At 41.1% G+C, this 13,065-nt stretch overlaps 1 protein-coding gene across 1 annotated transcript; it reads left to right on the forward strand.

Annotated features, from left to right (window-relative positions):
* Positions 1-5,071: 5,071 nt before the first annotated feature.
* On the forward strand, positions 5,072-8,077 carry LOC121868802. The gene is made up of 2 exons (XM_042369747.1): positions 5,072-5,274; positions 6,715-8,077. Exons 1-2 carry the CDS (start codon positions 5,101-5,103, stop codon positions 7,282-7,284), a joined length of 744 nt encoding a protein of 247 aa, XP_042225681.1. The 5' UTR covers positions 5,072-5,100; the 3' UTR covers positions 7,285-8,077.
* The last annotated feature ends 4,988 nt before the right edge of the window (positions 8,078-13,065 follow it).

Genomic DNA, 13,065 nt, shown 5'->3' on the forward strand with positions numbered 1-13,065 from the left:
TGTATATATGTCGTTAAAGACGATATCTAGCTGTACGTGTGACACGATGTCTAGCTGTACATGCGACTGACGATATCTAGCTGTGCATGTGACAGACGATATCTAGCTGTACATATGTCATTAAAGACGATATCTAGCTGTACTTATGTCGTTAAAGACGATATCTAGCTGTACGTGTGACAGACGATATCTAGCTGTACATGTGACATACGATATCTAGCTGTACATGTGACAGACGATATCTAGCTGTACATGTGACAGACGATATCTAGCTGTGCATGTGACAGACGATATCTAGCTGTACATGTGACAGATGATATCTAGCTGTGCATGTGACAGACGATATCTAGCTGTACATGTGACAGACAATATCTAGCTGTACATGTGACAGACGATATCTAGCTGTGCATGTGACAGACGATATCTAGCTGTGCATGTGACAGACAATATCTAGCTGTACATGTGACAGACGATATCTAGCTGTACATGTGACACGATATCTAGCTGTACATATGTCGTTAAAGACGTTATCTAGCTGTACATATGTCGTTAAAGGCGATATCTAGCTGTACATGTGACAGACGATATCAAGATGTACATGTGACAGACGATATCTAGCTGTACATGTGACAGACGATATCTAGCTGTACATGTGACATACGATATCGAGCTGTACATATGTCGTTAAAGACGATATCTAGCTGTACATGTGACAGAGGATATCTAGCTGTACATGTGACAGACAATATCTAGCTGTACGTGTGACAGACGATATCTAGTTGTACATGTGACAGACGATATCTAGCTGTACATGTGACAGACGATATCAAGCCATATGTGACAGACGATATCTAGCTGTATATGTGACAGACGATATCTAGCTGTATGTGACAGTACGATATCTAGCTGTACATGTGACAGACGATATCTAGCTGTACATGTGACAGACGATATCTAGCTGTACATGTGACAGACGATATCAAGCTGTACATGTGACAGACGATATCTAGCTGTGCATGTGACAGACGATATCTAGCTGTACATGTGACAGACGATATCTAGCTGTATATGTGACAGACGATATCTAGCTGCACATGTGACAGACGATATCTAGCTGTACATGTGACAGACGATATCTAGCTGTACATGTGACAGACGATATCTAGCTGTACATATGTCGTTAAAGGCGATATCTAGCTGTACATGTGACAGACGATATCTAGCTGTACATGTGACAGACAATATCTAGCTGTATATGTGACAGACGATATCTAGCTGTACATGTGACAGACAATATCTAGCTGTACATGTGACAGACGATATCTAGCTGTACATGTGACAGACAATATCTAGCTGTACATGTGACAGACGATATCTAGCTGTATATGTGACAGACGATATCTAGCTGCACATGTGACAGACGATATCTAGCTGTACATGTGACAGAGGATATCTAGCTGTACATGTGACAGACAATATCTAGCTGTACGTGTGACAGACGATATCTAGTTGTACATGTGACAGACGATATCTAGCTGTACATGTGACAGACGATATCAAGCTGTATATGTGACAGACGATATCTAGCTGTACATGTGACAGACGATATCTAGCTGTATATGTGACAGACGATATCTAGCTGTACATGTGACAGAGGATATCTAGCTGTACATGTGACAGACAATATCTAGCTGTACGTGTGACAGACGATATCTAGCTGTACATGTGACAGACAATATCTAGCTGTACATGTGACAGACGATATCTAGCTGTACATGTGACAGAGGATATCTAGCTGTACATGTGACAGACAATATCTAGCTGTACGTGTGACAGACGATATCTAGCTGTACGTGTGACAGACGATATGACAGACGATATCTGGTACTGTGACAGACGTACGTGATGTGACAGACGATATCTGGCTACATGTGACAGACGATATCTCTATTGCACATGTGACAGACGATATCACACAGTGTGACAGACGATATCTAGCTGTGCATGTGACAGACGATATCTCAGCTGTACATGTGACAGACGATATCTAGCTGTATATGTGACGATATCTGCTGCATATGTGACAGACGATATCTAGCTGGGTTATGTGACAGACGATATCTAGCTGTACATGTGACAGACGATATCTAGCTGTACATATGTCGTTAAAGACGATATCTAGCTGTACATGTGACAGACGATATCTCTGTACATGTGACAGACAATATTCTAGCAGAGTATGTGACAGACGATATCTAGCTGTACATGTGACAGACAATATCTATTACGATATTGGCTGTACATGTGACAGACACGATAGATGTATGCTAGCTGTATATGACAGACGATATCTAGCTGCACATGTGACAGACGATATCTAGCTGTACATGTGACAGACGATATCTAGCTGTACATGTGACAGACGATATCTAGCTGTACAGTACATGTGACAGACGATATCTAGCTGTACATATGTCGTTAAAGACGATATCTGTACATGTGACAGACGATATCTAGCTGTACATGTGACACGATATCTACCTGTACATATGTCGTTAGGCGATATCAAGCTGTACGTGTGACAGACGATATCTAGCTGTACATGTGACAGACGATATCTAGCCAGATGGCTGTACGTGTGACAGACGATATCTAGCTGTACATGTGACAGACGATATCTAGCTGCACATGTGACAGACGATATCTAGCTGTACATGTGACACGATATCTACCTGTACATATGTCGTTAAAGACGATATCAAGCTGTACGTGTGACAGACGATATCTAGCTGTACATGTGACAGACGATATCTAGCTGTACATGTGACAGACGATATCAAGCTGTACGTGTGACAGACGATATCTAGCTGTACATGTGACAGACGATATCTAGCTGCACATGTGACAGACGATATCAAGCTGTACATGTGACAGACGATATCAAGCTGTACGTGTGACAGACGATATCTAGCTGTACATGTGACAGACGATATCTAGCTGCACATGTGACAGACGATATCAAGCTGTACATGTGACATACGATATCTAGCTGTATATGTGACAGACGATATCTAGCTGTACATGTGACAGACGATATCTAGCTGTACATGTGACAGACGATATCTAGCTGTATATGTGACAGACGATATCTAGCTGCACATGTGACAGACGATATCTAGCTGTACATGTGACAGACGATATCAAGCTGTACGTGTGACAGACGATATCTAGCTGTACATGTGACAGACGATATCTAGCTGCACATGTGACAGATGATTTCAAGCTGTACATGTGACAGACGATATCTAGCTGTATATGTGACAGACGATATCTAGCTGTACATGTGACAGACGATATCTAGCTGTACATGTGACAGACGATATCTAGCTGTATATGTGACAGACGATATCTAGCTGCACATGTGACAGACGATATCTAGCTGTACATGTGACAGACGATATCTAGCTGTACATGTGACAGACGATATCTAGCTGTACATATGTCGTTAAAGGCGATATCTAGCTGTACATGTGACAGACGATATCTAGCTGTACACATATCGTGACAGACGACAACTAGCTGTACGTAAGACATCTTAACTCATAAAGTACGATGCCAAACACGAGTACAATAACTTAATCCCTTGCATGTGATTATTGTGATACTGAAAACATGGAAACGATGAATAACTGCCTCAAGTAAGATGAAAGTTTATTTAAGGGGTTAAATGTGGTGCACTTATATATGTTTAACAGCTAAAGTAAATAGATTTGACTCTTATCGTCCTGAATATTTACTTAAAATAATGTACGGAAAGTAGAATTAGCTAATAACCAGAACAAACGCTTATCCGAAATTGTTAACTTGTCTTAACCTAACTAAATTTACCCCTAACCTTGGTTAATCTACAATTAACTAACCTAATCTACCTCTCACCTAACTTAACCAAATCTACTTCAAACCAAATTTAACGTAATCTACATCTTACCCGAGTGTTTCGATTTCTTTCGAGTTGTTTCATAGTTCCTGATTAGCTTCCAGTTATGTCATATATATATATATATATATATATATATATATATATATATATATATATATATATATATATATATATATATATATATATATATATATATATATATATATATATATATATATATATATATATTACACCCTTGATGGTGTTACATACTGTACTTGAACATTGTTTAAAATTTGATATTTCCATTATCATTGACCCCTTGAGTACGATGCCAACCCTGAGTACAATGAATTAGTCCAGTGAGCAAGATATATTGAACCCTGGCGTACGATGATTTAATTCCTTCAGTACAATGTTCTTAGCCCTCAGAAAAAGGTGACCTACTATGCTCCTTAAAATAAGGTTGACCTAGAACTTACTGTAAGCTACATCAGTGGGAGCTGGGCCCAGTGAGGCGGACGGTGCGAGCCCAGTAAAAAGATCTCTTAGTCCTAGGTCAATATTGACCTTGTCTTAGTCACACTTAATTTGACAGCTACGTGAATCTACAGACTAACAAATCAAGACACCAGCAGCGAGGTGTGGTCCGACGGGGGGCTGGCGACCATCATTATTGAACTACAGTATATCGTTAACATGATGGTGATAAAACGTACAGTGGTCGAGTTGATAATCTCACTTCTCAAGGAATGTATTTATCGACAGTTCCTGTAAAACTATCATCAGTTAAATATTTCAATCCGGAAAAAAAATCTGATTGCACCGCTAATGCATCTTCTCGAAAATTATGTTCAAGGTTTGTCAAATGAAATATTCTTATTACGACCTATTTTTCAGCTAGATTTACATTGAAAAAAAATCCTATCGTAACATGAATAAATTATAATTTGTTTACGGAAGAGGAAAAACGAAAGTATGATTAGCAGAGAATTAAGCTTTCTCTGCGAGGTCACAGTGACTCAGCTGGTGATGGAGAGAGTGAGGGGAGGGAAAGCATTATGTATACAACACTGCATGTCGTCCTGATTCAATAGAAATTAAATTTGTACTAAATATTTGGGTTTATATTGATGAATGTATTTAACATGTAAAACTAATTAATTACAGACTAACTGGAGATGAGTCAGCGAGGAGTGGTAATAGTGGCCGTGGTGGCGCTGGTGGCGGTCTTGGGCGTGACTGAGGCCTTCATCAAGAACAAGAAGAAGGGACCACCCCCGCCCCCTTACATCCCCATCCCCTGCTACGTCGAGACGGAGTACATCACCTCCTACGTCAAGGAATACAGACCAGTTAGTGAAGGCTACAATCGAGTGTTTTTATTAGAGGCTCTTAATTCACTTATTTATCTATATCCATATTCTGTTCTTACTTTTACTTTCTTTTTACTTTTATCTTCTTCACCACTGATCGGCTCGTTAGCCGCTTGGGCGATCGGTCACGTCTCTGATTACTTTTCCTTATCATTTATCTTCTCTTGCTCCGAAAACATTGGCTCCACACTGTTGGCCTGCTCAATGTTGGTTCGTTTGTTCACAGTTTTCTGGACTTGCGGCTTCTTCAATCTTGAGCTGTGACCCCTAGCTGAGGTTTATAAGCATCTCAGGGGGCACTACTCAGTTGAGTGTCCTTACTTGGAGCTGGCGGACGCTCGCCCCACAAGGGGTCACAGCTCAAGATTGAAGAAGCCGCAAGTCCGGAAAACCGCGAGGGCAAACTTTTTCGGAGTGAGGGTTGTAAACTCTTGGAACAATCTACCAGAGAGTGTTGTGACGGCACCGAGTGTGAGCTCTTTCAGGAGAAGACTTGACCAACACTGGAGCGGGTTCAGGTACATTCAGGAGCCGGTGCATGCCCAGTATTTGCCAACAGTGCGTGACAGAGACGTGACCGATCGCCCGGGCGGCTAGCGAGCCGACCTTTTGGTGAAGAATATAAAGGAAAAGAGACGTGACCGATCGCCCAAGCGGCTAACAAGCCGATCAGTGGCGAAGAGGATAAAAGTAAAAAAAAAGTAAAAGTTGTGGGGCGAGCGTCCACCAGCTCCAAGTAAGGACACTCAACTGAGTAGTGCCCCCTGAGATGCTTATACACCTCAACTAGGTCCCCCCTTGCATTATTAGAAAAGAATGTAGTGTGACAGAAATGGAAATTAAGTTAAAAAGTACTGCCATTCTTCCTCAACTCGTGTAAACTAAAAATAAATTATTAAATAATTCTAGTGGCTATACTTGTAGTATCCAGCTTATTTTTTATCAAAGTTTGGCGAAATGATCTATAATACGAACTGCATTACACAAAATAAGTCAAAGCTGTACACTGAATAATTCATTACTAATTACTTTTGGTCACTTAATTACAACTGATTATGTCATACCTAAGTCAGGCAGTGTTACTTTTTCATTTGACTCCTAAAGTAGCCAAGTGGTGTTCTGGAGATAGACCATCAATTTAAACTTGAGACAGAGACTTCATCAGGTCTTGGTGCATAAAATGAATTTTACCTGTGTTGAAGGAATGCATAATACGTAATTAAATCTGAGTTAACCAACGGCCTTTCCTGTGGTACGCTGACTATCCTTGCCTGTTTTTATTCACACCTGTGAGATGCTTCTGACTTCTCCACGAGCACTTTCTTGGATTGTAGATCTAAAGGATTATCGGAAATTAATATTCATCATTATCGTGTTAAGGCGAGCCATGGTGTAATCTCACCTGGTTGTATTCTACAGGTACCGGTGTATATCACTAAGGTGATACCAGAGGTGAATGCCGAGGTGGTGCTCAAGACGGCGTACACCACACGTGCCTTCCCCATCGTGGTGACTCAGCCGAGGGATATGTACGTCACCAGGACCTCCCATCTCGACCTCATCACCACGCAGATCAAGCAAGTGCCTCAAGCCTCCGTCGACTACGAGCCCATTGCCGTCTCCCACACTGCCCACATCCCTGTTACCATCACCGACACCAAGATCCTGACCAAGACCGTCAGGAGTACCTCTTACGTGACGCGGCACACCACGTCCTACACCACGAACGTCGTGACCACCACGCGGGTTAAGAAGGAGTTATCCATCTTCACCAAGGTAATCACTACTACCAGTCTTCTCACCAACACCGTCCTCGCCACCAAAAGTCTGTGTGTGGATCATTACTTCAAACAAAACCTTAATGATTTGCTAGTTGCTGGTGTTGGTGGACTAATTGGTAGTTATGAAAGTACAAGTCATGGCTCGAGGGGCATATACACGAAAATAAATAAACAGCTCCATGGCAGTTACGGCAACAAACACTACTAGATCTAGTAAGTTCCTGTACAGCCACAGTCTATATCCACAATAAATGGTGAAATACTGTACCTTGGTTTCGCCCTGCCGGGCATGAGAACATATTGAATCATTTGAGGCACAGCGTTGGAGTTAAATGCCGCGGTAGCAGTTAAAAGTGATATCTAGGTAAAAATGAAGTGTTTGCCCAACATATCGTACTGCACTCCCGGCAGAACGCTCTGAGATTCCGTGGTGAGCAGAGCTGGTGAGTGACGACTGATAGTAGCATTATACTGTACAGTATTCGACTTCCACGCGTTTCGATGTATAATAATTCAATTAATTAATTGAGTTGTTGGAAATGAAAATGCAGTGAAGCCAGAAATATTATAAAATATAGATAATAAAGGGAAATAAATAAATACCAGTCCAGTGCTTAAGTGGTATAATAGACTAGTAAACTCTGATAATACAATAAATTATTATTTTTTTTTAATTTAATTTACTGGTAAACATAAAAGTCCGTCATTTTTTTTAGTGAAAGTTAAATAGTAAATTCGATGGTGTGCAGAATGAACCTGATAGAGGTGTGGTTATATGAGTGAGGAATTCTCTTATTTCTCTTGTGGACAATGTAAATTTCTTGAATGGTCATTTGTATGATAAAGCGGTATGGTGAGAGATCATTATAAAAATGAAAAGTATACTAATTGGTGCTGTGTATAGGGCTCCTATTACAAGTCGTGAGAATTTTTTTTATTGAATTACCTAACCAGGTTGTTTCCTTTCCTCGTGGATGTAATAATAAATCTCCTTGTTTTGCTCTACTTAGATACTATTCCTGTTGTAAATATGTTTTCTCCTGGATGTTTGAACAATCCAAACTTTTTTTTTCCATTTATTGGGCACCCCCGTACATCCTTGTGTAAGGTGAAGCGCAGAAGCGCTTACAGCGCCCAACAGGGAAGCATGCTAAGTTCATGCTTGCCTTATGTCTTATGAGTTAAGGGCGTAGATACCTGAAGAGTCGAGGTCGTAGAAGCCTGAAGAGTCAATGGTTTTTATGTCTAAGCAAGTTATTGGAAGTTCCAACAATTTGTCCCTGAATACGAATTCTCAACTTTCGACTTACAGCAGGGACCTACTTTGCTGCTAGGTGACCAGGGACCAAGGGGACTAGGAAGAGTGTCCAAACGTATTCTGCTACATATGTGGGTGCTTTGTTGTGCAAAAGCAACAACAAGAAATAATCGCATCCGTAAAAAAATGCATATTTTGCCTACTTTGGAGTTAAACTATGTGATTTAGATAAACCGTGGGCGCCACATAAAGTATGTCGCACTTGTGTTGATGGTTTAAGACTGTGGAAATATGGTAAGAAAAAAGTTAGGCTATTTGGAGTCCCTCTGGTATGACGGAAGCCTAAAAAACATGGTGATGACTGTTTTTTGCTCCGTGAAGATAAATGGATATAATAAAAAAAAATAAACAAGGAATCATTTATCACAAGATTCCATCTGCCATGAGCCCAGTGCCTCATGGTCCTGAGGTTCCAGTCCCTGCGTCATCAGAATCTGACCGTGATTCATCGTCAGGTAACGGAAGTGATGTTTATCAACCTGAAGATATTTGTGATGTACCGGAGGTGTTTACCCAGAGTGAATTTATCGATCTGTTTAGGTATTTGAATTTACCAAAGGAGTCTGCTGAACTTTTAGGATCTACAGTAGGTTGAAATCAACGAAGTTATTGGCCAAGGGGACATATTTTTCATGGTATAGGCAACGTGAACAAGAATTAGTTTTTTTTTTTCAGAGGAAGGCTCCTTGGTTTATTGTAGTAATGTGTCTGTTTTAATCAACTATTTTGGCATTACCTATACAGCTACTGAATGGAGGTTGTTCATTGATCTTTCAACAAGTCTCAATGGAGTTTTACTTCATAATGGAAATGTATTTTCATCAATTCCTGTGGCTCGCTCTGTTCATCTTAAGGAAACTTATGAAAATTTTTAAATACTTCTAGAGAAAGTTCATTACAAAGATCATGGTTGGTTGGTTTGTGGAGATTTCAAAGTCAATGCTTTGTTGCTTGGTCAACAGAGTGGATACATGAAAATGTCATGTTTTTGTGTGAGTGGGACAGCAGAGCAAGACGTGAACATTGGGACAAAAAACACTGGCCACCTAGACAGGTTCTTGTGCCAGGTAAAAAAAATATTATACATGAACCATTGATTGACCCCAAGAAAGTGCTGTTGTCTCCTCTGTATATTAAATTAGGGTTAATGAAACAATTTGTAAAAGCCCTAGTTATGGAGAGTGATTGTTTCAGGTACATATGTTTGGAATTTCCATCAGTCACATATGAAAAAATCAAAGCCGGCATTTTCGTGGGCCCTCAAATCCGAAAGTTAATGTTGGACCACCAATTTGAATCGATGAACCAGTGTGAGAAAGAAGCATGGAATACTTTCAATAATGTTGTGTATGGTTTTTTAGGCAATAGAAAAGATCTAAACTATCAAAACATTGTTGAAGTTATTGTTAAATAAATTAAAAAACATGGGTTGCAATATGAGTGTAAAAGTGCATTTCTTGCATTCCCATCTTGAGTATTTTCTTCAAAATTTAGGTAGTTTAAGTGAAGAGCAAAGTGAAAGATTTCACCAGGACATTAAGGAAATGGAAAAGAGGTATCAAGGAAGGTGGAATGTGAACATGATGGCAGACTACTGCTGGATGCTGAAGAGAGATTGTGACAGTGATCAGATTGCCAGAAAATCGAAAAAAGAAGTTTCACCCATCCTAGAAGCCTAATATTATGTTCATACATATTCATCAACTGCGTATCATTTCTTTCTTGATCACAATAATCTTTAGGTTAAGTTAACTTTGAAGCCTACCAAATTGTCTTGTTTGTATTATCTTGTCATATTTGTATGTTGTATTTGTTTATGTATAAGTTATATTATCTTATCTTATTGTAATAAAGTGTGGCGTGCTAGAGCATTTTTTTTAAATCATTGATAAAAAACGAATCAGAATCTTAAAATGCAGACTGGTGGAAAATCAATCATACACTTCACCCATACATTATCACTTTTATAATAATTATTTACTTTTTTTACCCATTAAACCTTATTGTTTAGCAAAACTGAACTCTGTGATCGCTGATGCAATACCGGACAGATGCCAACTCAACTATTTTGTTCACATCAATTTTGTATTGCAATAGACATGTGGTGCCCACTTCCTGATTGCTATGATTGCTAATTATTCCCTGCAGTACGATGTCTTCTAATATAATTTATTCTGGGTACCGCCAGACGATTTTATTCAGCTGTGGAAGTTCCATTTCGTAGTCAAGGGGTTAAATAAAACTTCGCCGTTTCTACGAGATACATCCATAATCAATTTGCTCATAAATGCCCCCTTTTGCAAAGGAACACCTTACTTAGCACATGAATTCATCCCCCTCCCATCCTTTTGTAAATCGTATTTTTATCTGGCTAGCTCTAGACTATTATACTCAGCTGAGGAAATCCCGTCGGTATTATCAACTCGTTATTCTGTATTGTAATCTCCTGTAGGGGTATCGAGATATTAATGTTGTCTAGCACTCAGGATGGAAGGAAACTCTAATGTGGTTTTCTTGTATAATATAGTTATATGATAGACAGTCTGGTGCTGGAGGTGCCGTGTGGTGAGGAGCTGGTCAGTAGAGACGTTCGGTGAGTAGCTTGTTGAAGGAGGTAGATGTGCAGGAGCTTCGTTAGAGAAGATGTTGCCTGTTGCTGGCCTCCTGGTTGAATGAATGCTGGACAGCTAGGAGCTTACTGGAGGAGGTGTTGCGTGTTCAGGAAGATGGGCCAGAATGTGAGTTGGTTGGTGAGGAAGCTCAGAGAAGGACAGCTGGTGGGTCGCCATGCTCGCTGGCGGGAGCGAGGACCGCCAGGCAGGCGAGGAGAAGCGAAGGCCGCCAGGCAGCGGCAGAGGAGGAGGTGTTGCTTGTCCAAGAAGAATGGTCAGAATGAATCTCAATGGAGAGACAGAGCTTATATACCCAGCAGCCGCTATGAGTCATGTTGGGAAAACCCGAGAAGTCGCCGGTCTTTTGGCTCGGTTGCTAGGATACGGTGGCATTTGAATGCGGATACGCTTGGTTGCTAGGGAAGACGGTAGCAGCTGGTGGCTGTGGCTACGCAGTTTGTAGGGGAGACGTCCACTACACTCCCATCTGATATTCACTTTCCGTCCTCACCCCCAGCTCCTTCCTTCTTGCTCGACCGTCGGACAAGGGCCTCTTAGAACAAATAATATTAATAAATAAAAAATACATATTTTTATTCGTTATTACCTATAGTTTATGAACACTTCTTGGACATGTAAAATATTACATTTTTTATACCATATGACTGCAATACCTAACCTAACCTAGCGTATTGAATACTTTAAGTGAGGGGCTTTTGTCCTACTTTGCACTTTAACTGGGGTTTTTATGCCAAAGGGGACTTTTGTCCAGATCCCTTCACGCTCATAATTCAAAGTTCGGGGTTCACACCTCACTTTTACTTTTTTACTTTTATCCTCTTCGCCACTGATCTTGTTTGAATCAAGTTCAAGTATACTTCTTTCTTTATAATGGCTCCAGTCATCTCTTTAAGCTCCTGAATATACCTGAACCATATTGATTAGTCTTGAAAAAACTCATCACTCCGAGTTTTCAAACGGTTTTCTGGTTTCAGGCTAATCCGCCAGCTCAGTGAGACACTCCTTCAGTGGTGCTGAGATGTAAACCTGCTGGTGGTTCAAGCGCTCCAATCTAGCCCCTCACTTTCCTTGAATGGCTTTTTTTACTTTTATTTTTATCCTCCTTCGCCACTGATCGGCTTGTTAGCCGCTTTGGGCGATCGGTCACGTCTTTCATTTATAATTCTTCACCAAAAGATCGGCCTCGTAGCCGCCCGGCGATCGGTCACGTCTCTGTCACGCACTGTTGGCAACATTGGGCATGCACCGGCTCCTGAATGTACCTGAACCCGCTCCAGTGTGGTCAAGTCTTTTTTGAAAGAGCCTCACACTCGGTGCCGTCACAACACTCTCTGGTAGATTGTTCCAAGAGTTTACAACCCTCACTCCGAAAAGTTTGCCCTCACGGTTTTCTGGACTTGCGGCTTCTTCAATCTTGAGCTGTGACCCCTTGTGGGGCGAGCGTCCACCAGCTCCAAGTAAGGACAATCAACTGAGTAGTGCCCCCTGAGATGCTTATACACCCCAACTAGGTCCCCTTGCCCGTCTGTAGTATAAGCCAGGCAAGTTCAGGCGCTCCAATCTCTCAGGTAGCTGAGGTGCCGAAGTGCAGGCACCAGTCTGGTGGCCCTCCTTGAACATTTTCAACCAACTGACAGTCCCTAGCATATCCGGGGACCAGATGGGGTGACAGTACCCAGATGGGGGAAGCACTTCACCCTGAAGATCGTTACGAGGACGGACCGTCTAGATATCTGAACGACCTTCTTATAAGACCCAATAATTTATTTGCCTGATTTTCTTCTCACAATGGCCTGAGAACTTCAGCTCATTGTCAACATACACACCTAGGTCCTTCTCACACACAGTCTCAACTAGTGCAGTTTCTTCATCCTGTTGGGACATATGATACGCCTCCTTACTGTTGGTACGCCCCAGGTGCATCCTCTACACTTCTGTGACATTGAATCTCAGCAGCCATTTCTTCTGACCATTCCTGGAGCCCACAGAGGTCCTTCTGCAGCTCTTCAGTCCGCTTGGTTCTAATTTCCCGAAATAA

This window comes from Homarus americanus, unplaced genomic scaffold, assembly GCF_018991925.1.
Source record: "Homarus americanus isolate GMGI-L3 unplaced genomic scaffold, GMGI_Hamer_2.0 scaffold30535, whole genome shotgun sequence".
In the NCBI taxonomy this organism is placed as follows: Eukaryota; Metazoa; Arthropoda; class Malacostraca; order Decapoda; family Nephropidae; genus Homarus; species Homarus americanus.

What these genes read in the sequence shown, in the direction of transcription:
- LOC121868802 (XM_042369747.1), top strand. Translation starts at nt 5,101, where the DNA reads ATGAGTCAGCGAGGAGTGGTAATAGTGGCCGTGGTGGCGCTGGTGGCG. An exon ending in ACGTCAAGGAATACAGACCA is followed by an intron (nt 5,275 to 6,714) that starts GTTAGTGAAGGC and finishes TGTATTCTACAG; the next exon opens with GTACCGGTGTATATCACTAA.